The sequence below is a fragment of the Tachysurus fulvidraco genome, chromosome 16 (genome assembly GCF_022655615.1).
Source record: "Tachysurus fulvidraco isolate hzauxx_2018 chromosome 16, HZAU_PFXX_2.0, whole genome shotgun sequence".
Classification (NCBI taxonomy): domain Eukaryota; kingdom Metazoa; phylum Chordata; class Actinopteri; order Siluriformes; family Bagridae; genus Tachysurus; species Tachysurus fulvidraco.
The window spans coordinates 2250001-2272500 of NC_062533.1; the positions used below are offsets into that span (position 1 = coordinate 2250001).

Sequence of the window (22500 nt, forward strand, 5' to 3'; positions counted from 1 at the left end):
AAGTCACAGAGATCAGACATCAGATAAAGTCACAGAGATCAGACATCAGATAAAGTCACAGAGATCAGACATCAGCTGAAGATCTGGACTTGTATCAGCTCATTGACTGATTGAGAACTGCATGTATGTGCAGGTGTTCCTAATAAAGTGGACAGTCGGTATAGACAGATAGGTAGAACGGAACAGAATATTAAATAGAAATGTTTGTGTTATTGTACACTTGTATAATATAAATGAAGAAGAGTCTGTTTGTGTCTTTAAGGTAGAGCAGCAGCATTCCCACAAACTGAAAGTGAATGTGCTGAGGGCAGAAAATGTCACCAAAGGAGCTCTGGGTGACTTGTGTGAGTTGTGGAACATTGTTTGTTTCAAATGTTCATCAAATGTGAAAAGCGATAGAACAATCAGAGCTACTGCTGAAACACCATACAGATGAGTAGAAGATGTAGCCATGATGTCATGTTTGTACCTCACTGTCTGTGTGTAGTGGACACCCCGGACCCCTACGTGGAGCTCTTCATTCCCACGGCTCCTGAGAGCAGGAAGAGGACACGGCACATCGATAATGACATCAACCCTGAGTGGGACGAAAGCTTCGAGTTCATACTGGACCCAAACCAGAACAATGTTCTGGAGGTAGAACCATTAACAGCTTTTCTGGAGGCTTTTTGGGGGCCTTTTTTTTTAACAGAACAGTCCTGACAGCTCAGATAATATCTAACACCCTGTTTTCAGCTAACGTTAATGGATGCTAATTATGTGATGGATGAAACACTGGGTATGACGTCATATCCCATTTCCAGTCTCAAAGCGGGACAGAAGGAGTTGGTGCCATTTCTAATTGGAAAAGTAAGAACATTATCGCTGGGTCTTTCTGTCTTTCTGTGAGCAGTTAAAGAACGGTGATTCATGCCAAACTAATCGTGTGTCTTTGTCTTGTTCCAACAGACCACCAAAGTGTTTTTAGAGCTCAGTCTGGAAGTTTGGTATGTATTCGGTTTAGCTGTTTGCTCTCACAGTCAGGTCTCTTTATTTACTTATTTGATGTAGTTCACATAAAACACTATTGTTTGTTGAGGTTCACTGTATTTATGTCATAGTCAGTGTGTCAGGAACTGGTCACATGATGATGATGATGATGATGATGATGATTTGTTGGGAAAGACCTGCTTGTTCTTTTATAGATTAGTGCCTGTTTACAGTAGCATAGAACAAAGAAGTATACTTTGATGTTTAGAATATTTATTGTGTTGCAGGTAGCATTGATTCAGCTCAGGTTTCTATCTCAGTCTCTCTGTTTTTCTTTAAATAGTATGTGTGTGTCTGAGGGTGTGTGTGAAAAAGTGTGAGTGTGTGTGTGCCTGTGTGTATGTGTCTGGGTTTTAGAATGTTTTGTCTGAGAGTGTGTGTGTGTGTGTGTGTGTGTGTGTGTGTGTGTGTGAGAAAAAAACAGAAGTGTGTCTGTGTGTGAGAAAGTGTGAGTGTGTCTGAGAGTGTGTGTGTGTGTGTGTGTGTGTGTGAGAAAAAAACAGAAGTGTGTCTGTGTGTGAGAAAGTGAGTGTGTCTGTGTGTGTGTCTGAGACTGTGTGAGAAAATAACAGAAGTGTGTCTGTATGTGTGAGAAAGTGTGAGTGTGTCTGTGTGTGTGAGAGAAAGCATGTGAGTGTGTCTATGAGTGTCTGTTTGTGTGTATGTATGAGAAAACATGAGTGTGTGAAAGCGTGAGATGAGAGTGTGTGCGTGACAGAGAGCGAGAGATTGTGTGTGTGAGAGCGTGTGCATGCGTGACAGACACAGAGAGCGAGAGTGTGTTTTCGTGGCGTTCTAGAATAGACTGCCATCCCTTCTTGTCTTTTTGTACCCGAGGTTACAGAAGATGATTGAATAAATATTTCTTCCCTCCACTGGATTATTTGATGTGCCTCAGTGTAGCACAAACATCATAACATCCAGGACGCAGCACTCGTGTCAGACTCAGTGGCTTGTGCTTGGTCCTTCGTTTTATCCAGCTCTCCGGTCCAAACCTGTACTGTGTAAAGCAGCTGTATTCATGTAGCCAAGCACAGGAAACCAAAAGGAGAACTGGCTGAAAGTAACAAAAAGTTAAAATATAATGTTGACAAAAAGGTTATTTCACATCGGTGTGGTGTCTCTGTGGATGTTTCCAGTTCGGCTAATGACCTTCGCTTTAGTCTCGCTCTGTGTGACAAAGAGAAGTTGTACAGGCAACGGCGAAAAGACCGGGTCATGCTGGGTATCAAGAAACTGCTGGACATGGAGAAGCCTCGATTCCTGCCCTCTAACCCCCAGGAGGTATATCACACACACACACACACACACACACACACACACACACACATACACACACACACTACCTTCTGCATTGTACTGTACATGAACATCACAACCTAAGAGAGCTCCCTAAATGGTTGTATAATTTACAAACAGACTTTATTACACCATGCCCTGTCAGGCCGATATGCAAATAATCGTTCACGACAGTTTTGTGTACTACACTGTACATGTAAATATCACTCTGCCTTAGTCATTGTACAAACTGTATTCTACTTTATTGTACAAACTGTATTCTACTTTATTGTACAAACTGTATTCTACTTTATTGTACAAACTGTATTCTACTTTATTGTACAAACTGTATTCTACTGCGTTTCTATCTGTTTAACTTAGAATAGATATATTTTTGAGCACTTTTTTCATATTCAGCTGCAGTCTTTTGTGTAATCATACAACAGCAGTTATATCGTGTACATGTTAGTTATGTAGATAAAACACGATAACGTTTTTATTGCTGAGACCGAACAATACCAAAGACAAAAAAATGTTTTGAATATTTTATTCAGCTCCCAAACTTGTACCATTCCTTTCGCTCGGGTTAAACGTAAGTAAAGTTGTAATTTATTCTGCTGTGAAAAGTTTCCTGTAAAGTCCCTGCTGTTCACATCTGTATTTGCTGTTACATCTCTTATCATATATAACAGTATGACATGAAGGTCTAGCTTTATGTAAACACCAGGATTTTTAAAGAACAAAAAAAAAAGAGGAACAACAAAAGTCAAATAAAAAATAAAAAAAGTAGCAGCGTCTGAATTGCTGTTAAACCGAGTTACTGCCGTTACCGCTATCACTTTCTGACCAAACGCTGTGCAGCGAAGCCTTATATTTACACGTGTGCTGCAAATAAAAAACGAATTATTTGTATAAAACGATCTCCGTTGTCATATTCAGACAATCTGACCACCAAGTAGACACTAAGCACTGTTTAATGGAGGCTTATAAACAAAAAGGATAGAAATGAGCTTAAGTTTATACGAGCTGAATATTTGCTTGAGGGGCTGCTTGTGAAAACTCCACCCTGGTTCACAGGAAGAGACTCAGAGCTGTTATTTCCTTTATCAGATTCTTCACTGTCTACTATTTATTACTATGTTTACTTCTAATCAAATTATACACTGTCCTCTTATATTCAAGCCAAACGATCACTTATTCCAGCTGTTTTTATTTATTTATTTATATTTTCTAGTTAACTTTGCACATTTTCAGGAGGTGTAACTTTACTGGCTTTAAATTTGGCATTAAATCCTGTTTTATTAAAGATACGTAAAATCCTAAAACAGTGAACACTACTGATCTGTGCTTTGACTTACTCACCTATATACAACCTCTTCTATCAGATTATTAACATTTATAAAGGCTGATAAGAAATGATCTCTTAAAGGCAAAGGCTGAATCACGTCGTTTTTTAATTTCCTGGAACAGATACATGAATCAGATGGACAGTTTGGACAGAATTCAAGGCCAGAACTCTTCCTCTGAAGACTATTTTACTTACATCAGGGATGCAATGGTCTATTTAAAGACCTCAGTTTCTATTGTGCAATATTTCAGAAGCGATATCCTAATTCTTTTAGATCTGAATGTAAAAAGACAAATGGTTCCGATTTTTATCCTTTTGGTTGTAAAAAAAGAACTCGGTGGTGTTGCATAGCTTTAAAAAGCTAACAGTGAGATTTCACAATTCTTGAACTGGCATGCTTACGCTGGCATAGTGTATTTTAATTTCAGGAAGTCAGACCTGACTAGATTATGCAAGAGGTTATGCAATTTTAACTCCTATCTAACTACCTATCTAAAAGTCCTTAGTGTCTCTCTCTGGTTTACAAACCTTTTTGCTTCTGATTTGTCTCTCAGTCTGTAAAAATGAATAACTGTTAGGATATTGCACATAGGTCTGTAAGTAATGGAACTTTTTTATGCTTGAATATTATGTTGTGTAGCATCTACAAGGGTTGGACAGATAAACTGAAACACTGACCAATGTCGTGTTGGAGGATTCTTGCCTATAACATTAGGACCACTGAGATGTGAAGTGCATAACACTGATTATCACTGATTCATCACAGCACCTGGGATATACAGTATTAGGCGGCAAATGAAGTAGTAAAGCGTAAGGATCTGTGCATGTCCGACAAGGGCCAAACTTTGATGGCTAGGTGATTTGGCCAATGCATCTCCAAAGCTGCAGCTCGTGTTGGGTGTTCCAGGTCTGCACTGGTCGGGATCAAAAGTGGTCCAAGGAAAGAAAACAGTGTTGAACTGGTGACAAGGTCATCCAGCAGACAAGCTAATGTAGCTCAGATTGCTGAAGAAGATAGAAAGGTGTCTGAATACACAGTGCATGGCAGTTTGTTGCGTATGGGACTGCATAGCCGAAAGCACCAACAGTGGGCATGTGAGCTATTTTAGAACTGGACCATGGATCAATGGAAGTGTTAAGTTAAAAGAACAATAGCACAGCTATACATAAAATATTGCAATTCACACGCAACATATAAGAGTTCAGAAGAGGACAAAATGTTAAAGTGCGTCTCGCTGGTGCATCTGTGACCAGGACAAATCATTGTGTTGTATGGAGAGCAACATTATCCAGCATAATGTCAGCCTGTAACTGTATGATAAGGTTGTCTGGATACTAACCAAGATTGTATCCAAAATATCATAAGACCACAGCAGCTACAGATACAATCTGGGTTACAGGCTGACCATACACTGCAGACAGTGTCCATTCTAAAAAACGCTATATGAATAATATTGAACTAAATTGAACTGAAAATGATGTGTAAGAGGATAAACAAGTGCTTGTATAAGTGCAGGATATTGCTACCTGCTGTGCCACCATGTTGTCCTACCCAGAAACACTAAGACTATATACAAAATTGGATAAACATAAAGTGATGCAATATTATTGTGTGTCTGTGCAGGTCCCTGTCATAGCTGTGGTAGGATCCGGTGGTGGGTTCAGGGCGATGGTCGGCTTCTCGGGGGTCATGAAAGCGCTGTACGAATCGGGCGTTCTAGACTGCGCCACATACGTCGCCGGCCTGTCTGGCTCAACATGGTATCTTCTACACCACTCTACATTACTGTGCTACAGTGCATCCAAGTTTAAATGACACATTCACAGTCTGTAAAATTCCCACATGTTGATTTCACCATTTTAACCTGTTCGAACAAAGTGACAGCCATTCAGTTAGTTACTGTGTGAGAATCAACTGCTTTGCTGAAGCTTACTATGAGTCTGATAATGTAAATTTCCAGCAATGTCTCTCCATTCAGCCCTGCAGCTCTGTGTTAACACATCTGTGTGTGTTCCAGGTACATGTCTATGCTGTACTCTCACCCGGAGTTCCCTACGAAAGGCCCCGAGCAGATTAATCAGGAGTTAATGAAGAGCGTGAGCAGCAGCCCTCTCCGCCTGCTCCTGCCGCAGCACATCACCAACTATGTCCAGGCTCTGTGGACCAAAAAGTCTAATGGCCAGCCGGTCACCTTTGCAGACATCTTTGGCTTGCTTATCGGAGAAACACTTATTCCTGATGTGCGTATTATGAGAACATTTAGTTTTACAAATTATTTACAATGTGTGTGCTTTAGTAGTGTGCTTAATGGTTAAAGTTTAGCTAAATAAAAGTTTAGTTTAATTTAGCTTGATAGTTAAAGTGTTGGACTGATGCTTGGAAGGTTGTGAGTTAGAAAACCAGTTCCACCAAGAACTGCGCCGCTGAGCAAGACCCTTAACCCTCAATTGCTATAAAATGTAAGCCAAATTCCATGAACGTAAATACAGGAGTGTATGTGTGTGTCCACAGTTTGGTGTCTACTGTTTATTCTTGTATTAATGTCTTTCTCCATGTGCAGAGGATGGACAGTAAGTTAAGTGCAATGCAGGAGAAAATTAACGAAGCGCAGTGTCCGATGCCACTGTTCACCTGCCTGCATGTCAAACCAGATGTGTCCGAGCTCATGTTCGCCGGTAAGAATGTTTCTGTGTGTTTTTTGGAGTCTGTGTATGAGGGTTATTGTTTGTATGCAAATTGCTGATACAATGGCTTTAGTGTTGGAAGATCGCAGTGTAGATGGATGCAAATGTGTAAGCATGCTGATTTACATTAAAAGCATGCCTTATTTTGTGGGTTTGTACCACAATTATTGTACACATGAACATTTATCCACAACATGCCACAGACCCAAAGTTTTATCATAGGAAAATGATATCATCATTTAAATGAGAATGTGCTCCGAAGGCACAGATGGTGGAAACACTGGCTTAAATACACTGTATGTTTAAGCTATAATAAGAGGCTTTGTGTCTGTTATGTGTTTCTATTTATAACACATTCTTTTGTTAAACTGCAAAGACAGAACCAGTTACATTCCAGTTACTTAATATGTGAAGCCATTCAAGGGACACCCAAATAAATCACTCTGTCAAATACACAATCCTCCCATCTGTTGTTGTTTTTTTTTTTTAGCTCAGGCATTGTGATGTGTGTGTAATTGGATACGGCGAACATCATAGCCCGTGTATAGCTCTCAGATGTCGTACGCTAGTGCGTCATTTCAGCAATGAAAGCCGCACGGGAGACGGTCATGTTAGCAGCCAAGCCCATTAGATCTCATACTAAAGATCTTTGAATTGTTTCATTAGAACTGGAAGTGGAATTGCGATATTGTTTTTCTTTCCATATGTCATTCATGCTGAAATAGTCCTAATACACTATAATAATAATAAGAAAGTAATAAAGAATAATATAATCCTTTATTCTCATCTTCCTTCTAAAAATCTAAAGCTCTTTTCTGACTCATTGTACAACATGCTGGAAGCCACGTGTACTGTCTGTTTGTTGTATGTCATGTTATTAATGGAGTAAAAAAAAATTGTGCTAAGATATTTGCTAATTCTGGTGTGTTTTGATTGACAGATTGGGTGGAGTTCAGTCCTTATGAGATCGGCATGGCTAAATACGGCACGTTCATGTCCCCTGACCTTTTTGGTAGCAAATTCTTCATGGGAACTGTGGTTAAGAAATACGAGGAGAATCCTCTGCACTTTCTAATGGGTAAGATAATACACCTGGGACTCTCACACACACACCACACTGTGGGAGGGAAAAACAATTTGTTCACATTTTTCTTATAGAACATTTGTTCTGAGGGATGTTGCCTGAGGTGGAAAAGGTGGACACATATATGTTTATTATGTTATATATATTTAAAACTGAAAAAATCCAAACAAAAAAACTCCTCCCTATTCTCCTACTTCGCTTTCCTGAACGTCAGCGATCACCGAGTCACTGGGATAACCCACTTGTGATTATTAGCATGTAGGAACTGAAGACCAGTTATAAGGAGGAAAGGGGAATGAGTAGCGATATTCATAAGTTATAAATATGCTTTTAATTGTTCAAATTGTCCCGAAAGATTAAATTGCTTCAATATAACGTAGAATAACCCGAGATAAAACACAGAGACCATAATTACTCTCTCTCTGTTACTCTAGATTCATCCAGAATTGCCAGCTGTTTATTGAAGCACGACTGCCAGCTCTGCTACTCAGTTTCTAACAGAATTTGTCCGACTCTGCTTTAAGATGTTTTGTTTTATTCTGAACTTGATTTTGTCGAAAATAAATTTGACTAAAAAGCCAAATTCTGCCATATTACAGATGTTTGCTGCGGCAATGCAATCTCCTACGGTCTCACTTCTTCTTCTTCTTTCGGCTTTTCCCTTCAGGAGTCACCACAGTGAATCATCTCTCTCCACCTATCCCTATCTTCTGCATCCTCAACACTCCTCCCTAACTTTGTCCCCCAAACGTCCAACATGAGCTGTCCCTCTGATGTACCCGTTCCTAATCCTGTCCAATCTTGTCCCTCCCAAAGAGAACCTCGACATCTTCATCTCGACTACCTCTAGCTCTGACTCGTGTCTCTTCTTCAGTGACACTGTCTCTAAACCGTACAGCATGGCCGGTCTCACGACGGTCCTGTACACCTTCCCCTTTTCTCGCTGATATTTTCCTATCACACAGAACTCCTGACACCTTTCTCCACCCACTCCAACCCGCCAGCACTCGCTTCTTTACCTCTTTCCCACTCTCTCCATTACTCTGGCCTGTTGACCCCAAGTACTTAAACTCCTGTACCTTCTTCACCTCTGCACCCTTACAGTGTGTTTATATTTAGGATAATCAGAAAACTTAGTGTGTAATTATCCAGTTGGTATTTATGTGACATCCTGCACTGTGTGTGTTGTTTAGGCGTCTGGGGCAGTGCCTTCTCCATACTTATTAACAGAGTACTGGGGGTGAAGGACATTTCTGGGGGAAGCACCATGGAGGAGGAGCTGGGTATGACACAGACAACTCTTCTCACACTACATTACCCCTCATTTAGACACTGATAAACCCAGGACAACTTTTATACCTCATATATATAGTCAGATAACCCGCTATTCCTCAGATACAACAGATGACAGCAAGCTTCCATTAAACTTCAGCCGTGGGAACGTTTTTTTTTTGTCTGAAGCGGTGGTCAGGGACGGCTTTACCCCAATGATACGAAGCCTCGGATTGCAGGAATGAGGTTAAGTAGTTTAGGTGTTTGAAAGCTGAGCTAGTTAGTTAAGTGTAGACGAAGAGCTGTGAGATGAGATGTGTGAGACTGTCTGATTATTATATAGCTAAGCTCAGGTTTTATATTTGACAAGATATGGGCTTTTGGGTTTAGATAAAGATCTGATTTCCTGTAATGGGGTAACACACTCGTGTTGCCTTTTTCAGTTCAGTGTCAAAGCAAGAAAAAGAAGTGTGTGAACGAAAGAAACCACAGGCTCTTTCCTCATGAAAGTAAAACTGACGCTAATGAACTTCTATACTTTGAGACTACACTGGGTGCCAGAATTAGTTCGCTTTTAGATGCACTAATAATAATAATAATAATAATAATGTTTGTTTATGTGACTTATTCTGAGTGTACTGAAAAAGCCAGGTCTATATATAAATAGGTCCACACTAAAATGAATAGGATATTTAAGATAATCTAAATGTTTATAACCTTTAACATGTTTATCGCAACAAGATTTTAAATTAGTATGAACTTGCTGTCAGGACTCAGCCCGGACTTTGGCCACGTGCTTTTGTTGATGTTGTGTGTTCACGTGTCTGTCCCACCGTTGTCTTGTCCTCCACACCTCTGCACACCTGTCCCTCATGTGTCTAATTGGGATTAAAGCAGCGCGGAATCCTCTGTTGTTGTCTGCTGTTGTTGTCTGCTGTTGTTGTCTGCTGTTGTTGTCTGATGTCATGTCTGGTTTAGTTTTCGTCCTTGTTCCTGTTTCATGTTTTTTAGTTAATAAACCCTGTTGATTTTACGCCATCCTGCATTCGGGTCTGTTTTGCCCCCGCGTCTCTGACACTTACACCACTTCCGCAAACACTTTCTGTGCTATTTGAATAAAAAGGATTTAAACCTGACTCGTTAGATTAACCAGGAAACAAATGGTAAAAGTTTGTTTTAAAAAGCAGTTCAAAAATTGCGTACTGTTAAAAAATCCAGTCTGCCTTCAGAGGATTGAACCCTGTAACTCTACATTTTCTTACTCAATGATGCTGAGGCCTAGAGTAGTGTCCAAATAGTCTCTTAAAAGTCTTTATTTTTGAGTATAAATTTTCTGTAATAAGACAGGAGGATATGACTATCAGTGTCTTTGTCTCCCAGAACATATAAAACCTGAGCATATTGTGGGAGAAGACAGCCTGGACAATGATGAAGAGCCACGCAGAGGTGAGGAACTACATGACACCCGTTTCTGAGCATTCTGCTGTTGTTCTTTCACCACACTGAAAAAAAAGTGGAATATGTTACATACATCACACCAAGATGAAGTTCCTTATGACACACTGGTTTCATTACTTATGATAAATGTAAATTAAACATGTATCTGACTGCACTGATGATGTAGGGTGAGTTTAAGGATGTTGCCACAGACAGGAAGAACCGATAATATGATGTATTGATCTGAATGACACGTGCACAGCGGTGGGAAATGTCACAATGACAATATCCTGGGTTCAGCAACTCAGTTCATTCCAGTAAACCTTTTTTCATCATGTAAACATTTTTTCTGCGCAGCTTCTAAACACTTACTCATTGTGTCTGTGTGACTGTTACTTAGTGGAAACGCAGAGCGACCATCAGCAGGCACAGGCCAGCTGGATTCAGCGCATGGTCACCTCGCTGCTCAGCGACTCCACTCTGTTTAACACACGTGAGGGAAGAGCAGGAAAAGTGCACAACTTTATGCTGGGTCTCAACCTGAACACTAGCATCCCTTTTTCACCCTTCAGTGACATCCTTTCCCAGAACGGCCCTGAGGAGGAGGTGGATGCTGTAACTGGTATGAACTAGTTTAAAAGCTTTTGGAGACTAGTTCTCCTTTTGAGCAATTTAGCATTTGTCAACATTTCTTTTTCTCTCTCTCTTTACTTGCACTAGACCCCAATGAGTTTGACCGCATCTATGAGCCACTAGACGTAAAAAGCAAGAAGATCCATGTCGTGGACAGTGGCCTGACCTTTAATCTGCCCTATCCTTTGATCCTGAGACCCCAGAGGGGTGTTGACCTCATTATCTCCTTTGACTTTTCAGCCCGACCGGGCGACTCCAGTCCTCCGTTTAAGGTAACACAGCATACGGTCTCACGGACCACTAAAAACCCAAACTAAACGAAATATCATTTTTAATTTTTCTTTCTAATGCTTGTGATCTATTATTATTTTCATATTTTTTTCTTCTTTGATCGTTTTAGTCGATTATCTCACACTCGATGTCACACTTTTTTAGTCGCACACCGCAACTTGTTTTTCATGCCATCGGAAATATTTTAATAGGAGGTACGTAGCAAATTAAGTAAATCATGTGATAAATCAGCTGCGTGTCTTAGCATATAGCCTCAGGTCTGGAAAAAGTGCAAGTGTGAAAACGCCCTTAGACTGAAAACTCTCCCTCGCCCTCCCAGCACGGTGTGGTGTTTTTTATAACTTGGGAGGGACCTGCTGCCTCGGCAACAAAACATGAAAACGAGTCATTTAACATTCTACTATTGAACCATTGATAATAATTTTCCTATCTTGCTTTGATGCATTCTGGTTTCTTTAGGAGCTTTTGTTGGCTGAGAAATGGGCACGAATGAACAAGCTTCCATTTCCCAGAATTGATCCCAAAGTGTTTGACCGGGAAGGGATGAAAGAGTGCTACGTCTTTAAGCCCAGTAAGGGTGACAAGAACTGTCCCACTGTCATTCACTTTGTCTTAGTTAACCTGGACTTCAGAAAGTTCAAAGCCCCAGGTAAGTAAGCGTGTGTGTGTATGTGTGTTTGTGTGCACGTGTGTGTGTGCGTATGTGTGTGTGCGTATGTGTGTGTGTGTATGCGTATGTGTGTGAATATGTGTGTGTGCGGGTGTGTGTGTGTGCGTATGTGTTTGTGTATGTGTGTGTGCATGTGTGTGTGTGTGTGTGTGTATGTGTGTGTGTGTGTATGTGTGTGTGTGTATGCGTATGTGTGTGAATATGTGTGTGTGCGGGTGTGTGTGCGTTTGTGTATGTGTATGTGCGTATGTGTGTGTGTGTGCATGTGTGTGTGCGTATGTGTGTGTGTATGCGTATGTGTGTGAATATGTGTGTGTGCGGGTGTGTGTGTGTGTGTGCGTATGTGTTTGTGTATGTGCGTATGTGTGTGTGTGTGTGTGCATGTGTGTGTGTGTGTATGTGTGTGTGTGCGTATGTGTGTGTATGCGTATGTGTGTGCGTATGTGTTTGTGTATGTGTATGTGCGTATGTGTTTGTGTATGTGTATGTGCGTATGTGTGTGTGTGCATGTGTGTGTGCATGTGTGTGTGTGTGTATGATTCTAGAATCTGAATGTGTGTTGGTTGACGCAACCATAAAACAGAAAGAGAAACAAAACGAGCATGTTACTAAAATAAGACCTCCCAGGTTTACATGATCTCACTTGGATCTGATCTAAAAGATTATTTGTGTGTGACGACTTTCAACAGTAACATGAGCAGAAGGTTCATATGAATGCGCTAGTTTCTTGTTTCCATAGTAACAGGCTTTCTGGACACTTTTAGTTTCCCAGTCTTCAGGGTGAAACAGTTAACAATGTCAGTTTCCTTTGTAACATGATGGAGGTGTTTTTTTTTAAAGAGAGCAATAAAATGAATTCATCAGTACAGAATACTGTGAACACACAGTCTTAGACATCCAGCTATAATAATTGTGTAATAATGACCCATTTTCAGCCACGTTGATCTTATTGTCTGCGCCTGTTAATGTGCATTTTGTGCAGGAGTTCCTCGAGAGGCCGAACTGGAAAAAGAGCTTGCTGACTTTGACATCTTTGATGACCCAGAAACACCATATTCCACCTTTAACTTCCAGTATTCCAACAAGGCCTTCACTCAGCTGCATGACCTCATGGAGTTCAACACACTTAACAACATAGAGGTGAGGGCGTTAGACCCATAACATCTCCTGATATCCTGTCATCAATCACAGTGAACAATGTGGATGAATCACTTTTATTAATTAGTGTTGCGTGCCCCCGAGGTGCGTGATGAATCTACACTCAGTTACAACACGATCAAATCATGGCTGAGGCGAATCCTACTGTTTAGTTTATCTTCTCGGGGACTGAGGATGTGACAATGAGCTGCCTCTTTTACAGACCACCTGCATAATCTTAAAGGTGCGGTGCACGATGTTTGAAACATCTGTATTACCATAGTATTACTCATTGAGTTCATTTTCTGATAAAAATATCCCCAACAGGCTCCGCCATAATAGTTGCCTGGGTTACGTATGTATGTGTGGGCGGAGCTATCAAAACAGGGGTGATACCCATTTGGGTTAGGGGCGTGTCTGTTTTGGTGATTTCAAATGTCAACATTGGCTTTCAAACATCGTGCACCACACCTTTAATGAACGCCTCGATTTTGGCATAATATCTTAGAAACTCGTCGATCTTCAGTTTTACTAACTCTCCTCTGTTCAGTGTCGTTATGAAGAAAGCTCTATATATATATATATATATATATATGAATAAAAGCTTTCTTCATAACCTAGCTTTATTAACACGACAGGTGAAATGGTGCTTCATGGTATTTTTATAAAGTTAACTTTGTTAACGTCCCCCTCATTAAATCACAGGAAGATTCATTATTCTTTTCTTTTTTCAATGTGTTTTTAAGATAAATGTCTTTAATTTTCCATATGGGATCATAAAAAAACAAAGAAGTGTGTTTAGAAAGCATAAGAATCATGAGAATGTACAACACTGAGCCACACTCCTTATATTATTAGTTAATTATGCAAATCTCATGGGCACTTCAGGTATTTGTCTGTTGCCACACTGAGTGCCTCGGGGTTAGTTCAGCTGCTACACTGACTGGCATGTCGCCAGCTACTGAACACAGAATCAGAATCAGTACTGTAGGGTTTACATGTACACAAATTTGCATAGTAATAATAGAGAAGAAGCATAAATATAAGAAACAATGGTTATTAAAAAAAATGTAATAATAATGTGTATAAACAAAGTTTTACAAAAAAAATAAGCAATTGGATGTAAACAAGAAGAGAGACATAAATTATACACCGATGCAGGAGGTACAAAGTGGCCGGTGCAAATATACAATTAGAAATGTTACATATATTACAACTGAAAGAACAATTTAACTGTACATTAGTGATTTGTGAACATTAATGTGGAGGGTGTCCAAGGTCCAAGCTGGTGATGAACAGACCATGCGGCCGACGTCCTGGGTGTTGTTGGTTAGGCCAGTTGTGAATGGAAAGAAACATGGAGTTTTAGTCTTTATGGACCTTTAACTAGAGAGTTTGTGTTCAACTCAAACTTGAGGTCCTGGGTGACGATGGTTCCCAGGTAACGAAAGGAGTCTAAAGTTGTGACGGGGTGGGAGGGGCTGGGATCTTTCTAAAATCTACCACCATCTCGAATGTTTTCTCTGTATTGAGCTCCAGGTTGTTCCTGCTGCACCAGGTCACCAAGTGGTTAATCTCCCTCCTGTAAGCAGACTCATCCCCCGCAGAGATGAGCCCAATGAGGGTGGTGTTGTCTGGTGGTTTGACGGTCTGGTGATTGGAGGTGCAGCTTTTGGTATAAACTGTATAGAGAAAAGCAGAAGAGAAAGAGCACAGCTTTGGTGCGAGCCAGTATTTATAGTCTGGTAGTCAGAGACATATTTTCCCAATTTCATGTGCTGCCTCCTGTCAGACAGGAGGTCTGTGATCCACCTGCTGGGAAAGCTTTACAGAGACGGACCGGGATCCTAGCGTAGGTTCCAGGGGAGTCGAGATGCTGGAGGATGAAGTGGGTTTGAGTCAGGATCAGTGAACTGGAACTGCGCTTTCACTTCGCTGCACAAATAAACCACATGATAGAGAAAAATTGTGTGTCTCTCTGCTATATCTTAGAAGAGTGGTTTCTGTAAACTCAAGTGTTATTTACATTTCAGGAAGATTATATTGTATTTTAATCAGTGCAATTGAATTGAAAAGATGATATAAATGTTCAGACTTGATAACAGGTAAAGCGTCGTTTAGTATCCGAATATGATCAAATATCATGATACTAAAATTGGTTTACATTCTGCACCAGTTCCGTTCTTGGTCGGTACACTTGTTTTTTCTGCTAAAATACCTGCCCTGGCAGTTGCTGTTTAAAACACATCCCATGGGAACTACCATAGAAAACATTTGCCCTTACAACTAACCTATAAAACATTTGCCCTGGCGACTGCCCTATAAAATACCTTCCCTGGCAGCTACCCTTTGAAACACATGCCATGACAACTGCCCTGTAAAGAGAAAAACTGTGATGCAAAATGTTACCTGGTTAAAGCTAAATGTTATGAGGACACATGAGACAGAAGAGTATAAACTGCAGGAAACGTCTTTTTTCTCTATATATTTTGTAAAACCTGCTGCTTGAGTGAACTCAGCTCCATGGGGCTTGACCTCATACTGAGACAGAAGAGCAGGTGATTCCTGTTAGTTCTTGAAGTTCACTCCTTCCTGTGTTTTGCTCATATCTGATGCTGAAACTCAGCCTGTGGATCACTTTCAGTGTAAACTGGAAGATTTGCAGCTTTCTTGAGATGGAGTAGTTTCCATGTGATTGGAATCCAGTCAGTTTGAGGATCAAGTGGAAGCACAGATATGGCCACCAGTTCCACCTCTGGATTACACACATCACACATCTCTCCTTTTCTTCCACCTCGAATAAAAAGGACATTTAAAACATTATCTAAAACAAAACATTTAACAACATCTAAATATATCAAGCAGTGTGAAAGAGAGGAGCCTAAAGGGATTTGGTAACTGCTATTTAATCTTATTATGCTACAATAAAATGTATGGACCAGCAGGATAACGCAGATGACTTCTGACGATGCTGGATTTAACCTCTTTATTTTTCCTCCACAGGTGATCAAAGAGGCCATTAAGGACAGCATCATGTACAGGAAGGAGAATAAATCTCGCTTCGCTGTGTCCCTTTCTCTCAGTGAGATACAGAACAAGAAGTTTTTGAAGAGAGAAGCCAGAGGGCTTGTGGGCACATGAGCTGATAAAAGCTCTGGCTAGAGCTGAACTGGTTCCAGACGTTCCAGAAATTCTTATTTCATTGAAATTATTGTAATGATCAAAAAGTCACGTCACTATAAACCTCTCAAAATGTCGATCCTGGAAAGATTGTAACTCATACCTGTGTTTATCATTGTCTGACATCACGTAGAGAAATTGAACCTTTTATTTCAATTAGGTGAATTAGACTAATTCTGTTATATCAGACTTTATTCGGAGATTGTTCCTGTTTCTAATCCTGCGTGCTCTTTGGTTAAAACCCCAGTTCTAGCTAAACATTGATCACTTTATTTTTTCCACAAATCAGTTTTTTTTTTCTGTCTTAATCGCTCACACTTATTCTTGTAAATCATCAAATATTTATATTAATAGAACTCTATAGTACAATATGCTACATTTTACACACATGAGCAAACATGTTGTTTGGTATAGTGATGAATGATTTACAGCACAGAGCTTTAAGTGTAACCTAACAGTACGTACAGTACAGTCTGACTGTTCTATGGTGATGAACACATACTATGTGATATCGCTCAGTGTAGAGCAACATATGAAAAATGGCACAAATCTGAATTAATGGGAATTGTTTTCGGTTCAAATGTGAAAATTAGTGAAAACTATAAATCTAACAATAAAGTGAAAACACTGAGAAAGAGCTGGAGCAGATTTTACACAATTCTCACCGTATCCAGAACCCCGTCTGAGTGGAAGAAGGGTGACGTCCAGCATGATTACAGACTCACTGGATGTCAGCGGGATGTCTTTACTTTTACACAACAGAGGGAGGTTTAGCCTTCCCTGAAGAGCTAATAATTGTTTTCTTTTTATGAAAGCTAAATACTGCAAATCATTTCTGTATTTATTAAAAAGATCGAATTAAATGCTGGTCTCTGTGTATGTGTGTGTGTGTGTGTGTGTGTGTGTGTGTGTGTGTGTGTGTGTGTGTGTGTGTGTGTGTGTGTGTGTTTTTGTCTAATGATCTGCTTAACTGAACAATCAGGATTTTTGCTTTGTCAGGATTAGAGAAAGATGTTTAAAGCTGAGATTTTCAGCCCCGATTATTTGGTCATGTTGGATTCAGTGAAGTGTTAATGAGGCTCAGAGACTCTGACAATTTGTTGCTGAACATTTCAGTATTGGACCTTGTGCCTTCTGTTATGGCACTCACACTGCCAAAAATGCTAAAATAAAAAAAAGGAAACAAACATTTAGGATTTGAGGCAAGTCAGTTATTATTACTATTATTACTAGTAACATCTTTTTTGAGAAATCGTACTTGAGCCTCAACCCAATAAAGTAATCAAACTAATATGCGATATTAAAATAAGCAACTGTTTTTTTTATAAATATTAATTGCCTTCGTTTTTTCTCACGTTATAAGGGTCTTAAAACTTTAAACTTGTTAAGATATTTCTGATCCATAGTGACTGGTTGCCTGACTATTTCCTATCTAGACACAGAGCTGCTGCATGTGTAACAATAAAACCTCCATAATCCTCACATCCAGAATAATGTGAACTCTTGTCATGATTTTTTAAATATACATAAACAATTTAACATTTAAACGGAGCCAATCTGTATAAGTGGCATTTCTTTATCTTGGGTACAGCTTTCGCAGCCACAGAGCTGCAGTTTGAGCAGTAAACTGATGGCCAGAGGCACTCGTGTGAAAAATAACACTGTGAGAAGCCATGCCCTAAAATGCAAACAGATAGGTTTTCAGTTAAAGTTCATCTCTCTCCCACTCAGAGCATTGACATTCGAAACCTTTTCAGGTGCATATCTTTTGATCAGTTCTGTCACTGTGAGTCATTCTTTTCATACCAGTTCGTATTACCTAAATGTTGTGTCTGATGGCTTCATTAATGCAAATGCATTCCAAAAAACGTTCGTCAACTTTAAAATGTATGTGAAAAAATAAGCTCTTTGTGTTGTGTGATACTAAAAATCTAATTAAGACTAAATTATCAGACAAACTTAAAGCTCTTAAAGTTAAAGTGACAAAACTTTATTCAGATCTTTAACCATTTCACTGTTTTTTGTTTTTTTTCTTCAGCAGCTTCTAGGGTTGATCTTGAGATTGGGTTACTGTGCTGGGTTTCACATGTTCTCTTGGTTCCTCTCACTTTCCAGAAACATGCAAGGAGGTGGACTACTGTGTGAAACTGCCCTTAGGTGTGACTGTATGTGCAGTGGTGCACTGTGATGGACTGGTGTTGCATCTTGGTGAATTCTCACACATAAAATTATGAATGAATGAATGAATGAATGAATGAATGAATGAATGAATGAATGAATGAATGCTTTTTCCCCTGTTGCACTCAAGGCCAGGTCAGAGTTTACATATGGGGAACTAGACAGCTTTCCAGCAGACTATTTCCCTGTTAGAGAGGGTTCCATATATAACCACTGTAGGAAGGTAAGTGCCTTCAGTTTGTTTGTGTGTGTGTGTGTGTGTGTGTGTGTGTGTGTGTGTGTGTGTGTGTGTGTGTGTGTGTGTGTGTGTGTGTGTGTGTGTGTGTGTGTTTGTGTGTGTGTGTGAAAACACTAAAATGTGCAACAAGATAAGAGTTGGGAAACTTGTGTTCTAGAGATCTACAAGCTCCATGCCATCTGTATATAGTATATAATATTAAAGCTTCTAATAGATTCTAATAAAATGACAGTAAAGTATCCTGTTCATTTACAGTATCTCAGTATAAGTATAAGTATGAGCTGGACACAGAACATCACACAAATTGTGTCCTGAACAGAAACATACTATCCTGAATTTGAAGTATGTCACATTGATATAGTGATTACGATTGAGTGATTTAATTTGTAATTAACCTGCAAAGATCAAATGCAATGTCTAATGTAAATGTGTACATACAATTTCTTCTATACTGCATATGACATCCTGTTACACTGTGGAGATTATGTCATTAAAACAAATTCCTCGCATGTGTAAACATGCCTGGCAATAAAGCTGATTCTATTCTTCTTCTAATTCTAGCTGACCTCTACTGTTACTGTTTTCATGCAGAAAATTGGCTATATATCGTATTAATATATCTTACTACATGTTGTTGTCACATATTCTGAATTCATTTTGTTTCTCTATAAGGAACCATATATATATATATATATATATATATATATATATATATATATATATATATATATATATATATATATATATAATATGCATAAAAAATAAATAATCTCCTGGTTCCACTTGGGATCACCCACAGCTTAAAACAAGTATGCTTGCATATACTGTCTGAGTCACAGTTTTTAAACACAGACTGATATACTGAGGTACAGTATGAAGGCGTTGTGTACAACTCTTTCCTGTGTTTGAGTTATGAGAAGCTATTAGCTCATACTAGAGCGCTGTTATTCCGTCTGTGGCCTGGACAGAGTAATCATACTAATGGAGATAGACGCAGAACATCTGGAGGCCTAAAGCCTTAGCACTTCCTGTTTTCATTAAGATGGTCTGTGTGTCTGTGTGTATATTATGTGTGTGTGCATTAATAGCCAGGTGCAGTGGACCAGATTTATCACCGGAATGGCGTGTTACACTGAATCACACTCTCCCTGTCTGTCATTTATTGATGTAACTAGTAAAGAGTCATTTCTATGTGTATACACTAAACTGACTCAGTATGGACCTCAAAACAACAAGCATGTGTCAGTGGAGTGATGTGAAAAAGCTGAGTAAATCTGAGTCCTTCTATTTACTTAATGATCATTAGATATGTCAGTCATGGTAAAATAATCAGTTTGTCAGTGAGGACATGTGCTGAGCTAAAATGACTACACTGATGAACACATTTTATGATCTCATGCTATTTTTGAGAAATGTCCAGGAACTAGCATGCTGCTGTTATGTCGATCCTGTGCACTACTGCCCCCTGGTGCTCACTCACGGAAATGTACCCGTCCATGTTTTATGTAAGTGGCCACGACTTGGCGTCAAAATTAATCAGATTTTAGTCATGAGTCTTTATCGAAGTTAAAGGAAATATCATACATTAAGGAAACATTAAGAAAATGTGCTAATCGTGATTAAAAACGAGGCGAGGAAATTAATTTCTGATTATTTCAGCTTCGACTTAAGACAAAACATGCTGTATATCAACGTATAAAAAACTTCCTTTTATCGTGACACTTTTATCAAACTTTAGATGCAGATTAACAAATCTTTTTTTTTTTTTATGTTTGAACTCTTTCCTTATATCTGCGCAAGCGCATTGACCAAGCGTTGCCATGGTGACATTGAAACAGAACGTGGAAGGCTCCAAAAGATCGAGGCGCAAAATAAAAGAACGTTTGCGAGTAAAACAGGTAAGAAAAGGTTTGGAACTGCAAATAAACTACTAGTTTCACCAATAAGAAAGTCACGTAGCTGTATTTAGGTGACATGACGGACTAATGAGTGATCAGACATCAGACTTTGTCATGTGTGAAACTGGACATTTTGACCTGTGATGATTTTGTCATTGCTGTGATTTTAACCCCTGTTGTGATGTGTGCTATCATTCCCTCACTAGATTAGTGAAAGCTTTGAGTCTCCATGGCATCCTCTGGTCCTGATGCTGCTTTATCTGACTGCTTGTTAGAGGATGAAGCTGAGAATAAATTTCTGTGTTCCAAACCTGCTTGCTTCATTATCCTGGGAAAACCGGTGAGTTTCAGCATCCTTATTAATGTAAAACATACTTAAAGACATTTCTAGAAATTTCCCCTTTATTAGAATATTCCAGGTTGAATTGACGTCAGTGTTTACCAACAATTTTACAGTTAAACACTGTGTGAACACATAACTAACATCTAACTGGTACAAAAACAAACAGACAAACACCTCAGGTCTGTGCTCCCTGCTCATCTAACACTCAGTTAAAATCTTTAATGGCTACAATACATTTACTGACCTGACTGTCACACCTTTATGTGGCTATTCCAAAACTATTACCACAAATAAATGCTTAGAGTCTTTCTGTGCTGTAACATTACAATTCAAGTGAAGTGATGTGACATACGGCTAAGTACGGTGACCCGGTCTCAGAGTTCGTTCTCTGCATTTAACCCATCTAAAGTGGACACACACACACACCGTGAACACACACCCGGAGCAGTGGGCAGCCATTTATGCTGTGGCGCCGGGGAGCAGTTATGGGGGTTCAGTGCCTTGCTCAAGGGCACCTCAGTCATGGTATTGCTGGCTCGAGACTCGAACCCAAAAACCTTAGAGTTAGGGGTCAAACTCTCTAACCGTTAGGCCACGACTTCCCCCACAGACAAGACTCAAAACTCAGACAGTGTTCCAGAGTGACAAAGCACAGAGCTCCATGAAGACACGGTGTGTTAATGTTGGAGTAGAAGAACTCGAGTGTTCTGCACTGAGCCCTGACTCTGACTCAACCCCACTGAACACCTTTGTGATGAACTGGAACACCGACTGAACCCCAGACCTCCTCACTCTTACACCATCAGTGTCTGATCTCACTAATGCTCTTGTAGCTGAATGATCACTAATCCCCACACACACACTCCAACATCAGTGTCTGATCTCACTAATGCTCTTGTAGCTGAATGATCACTAATCCCCACACACACACTCCAACATCAGTGTCTGATCTCACTAATGCTCTTGTAGCTGAATGATCACTAATCCCCACACACACACTCCAACATCAGTGTCTGATCTCACTAATGCTCTTGTAGCTGAATGATCACTAATCCCCACACACACACTCCAACATCAGTGTCTGATCTCACTAATGCTCTTGTAGCTGAATGATCACTAATCCCCCCCCACACACACACACACACTCCAACATCAGTGTCTGATCTCACTAATGCTCTTGTAGCTGAATGATCACTAATCCTCACACACACTCCAACATCTAGTGTTAAGGCTTCACATAAGACCGGAGTGCATTATAACAGTCAAGGGGGAATTAATCTGGAATCTGTAGGAACTTAAAAAACACATACGTATGTATGTGATGGTCAGGCATCGATATATTTTTTACCAGTTAAACTGCAACTGAATTTTAACCATAAAATTGAAAATACGTCTTATATTTATTATCTGACGTTTCTCTTTTGTAGGGTATTGGGAAGTCTACCCTTGCCAGAAAATTTGCCCAAACATGGCGGTGTGTCCTCATCGATGGTAAAGTGTAGTCTGTAATTAAATCCAGTGGGTCACTTCCAGTCTTGTTCTGTCGTGTAACGTCTCTTATTTCCTTCTTTCTTCAGACACAGAGTTGCTTATCAGTCACATCCGTAATGGTACAGAGCAAGGAAAAGAGGTGTGTATACAGTATGTGTGTTTAGTTCCTTTCTTTAAATAGTTCAGTTGAGAATCACTTTAGTCCCATGATGTGATGTACTGCATGTCTGGATTTTAGCTTTTAGCAATCCTGGCTGAAGGAAAGAGCATTCCAGAGGAGAAGATGTTAACGTTAGTGCTTGAAAAGC

The 22500-nt window shown here is 39.7% G+C and overlaps 2 protein-coding genes across 2 annotated transcripts in view; both read left to right on the forward strand.

Moving 5' to 3' along the window:
• The window catches only part of pla2g4ab (phospholipase A2, group IVAb (cytosolic, calcium-dependent)), a 20699-nt gene extending 3792 nt beyond the window's left edge, over positions 1–16907 (forward strand). The window contains exons 3-18 of the mRNA XM_027154264.2: positions 263–344; positions 488–636; positions 736–849; positions 949–986; positions 2169–2313; positions 5280–5416; positions 5674–5896; positions 6217–6331; positions 7281–7418; positions 8618–8707; positions 10077–10142; positions 10534–10755; positions 10854–11038; positions 11517–11706; positions 12710–12867; positions 15868–16907. Coding sequence (XP_027010065.1) covers positions 263–344; positions 488–636; positions 736–849; positions 949–986; positions 2169–2313; positions 5280–5416; positions 5674–5896; positions 6217–6331; positions 7281–7418; positions 8618–8707; positions 10077–10142; positions 10534–10755; positions 10854–11038; positions 11517–11706; positions 12710–12867; positions 15868–16005 — 2190 coding nt within the window. The 3' untranslated portion in view covers positions 16006–16907. The remainder of the gene's footprint in view (positions 1–262; positions 345–487; positions 637–735; positions 850–948; positions 987–2168; positions 2314–5279; positions 5417–5673; positions 5897–6216; positions 6332–7280; positions 7419–8617; positions 8708–10076; positions 10143–10533; positions 10756–10853; positions 11039–11516; positions 11707–12709; positions 12868–15867) is intronic.
• Positions 16908–20217: 3310 nt separating this feature from the next.
• Positions 20218–22500, forward strand: part of ak9 (adenylate kinase 9) — a 15518-nt gene continuing 13235 nt past the window's right edge. Inside the window, exons 1-5 of the mRNA XM_027154398.2 lie at positions 20218–20358; positions 20565–20698; positions 22129–22192; positions 22279–22331; positions 22431–22500. The exon at positions 22431–22500 is cut by the window's right edge and continues 27 nt beyond it. Coding sequence (XP_027010199.2) covers positions 20588–20698; positions 22129–22192; positions 22279–22331; positions 22431–22500 — 298 coding nt within the window. The 5' untranslated portion in view covers positions 20218–20358; positions 20565–20587. The remainder of the gene's footprint in view (positions 20359–20564; positions 20699–22128; positions 22193–22278; positions 22332–22430) is intronic.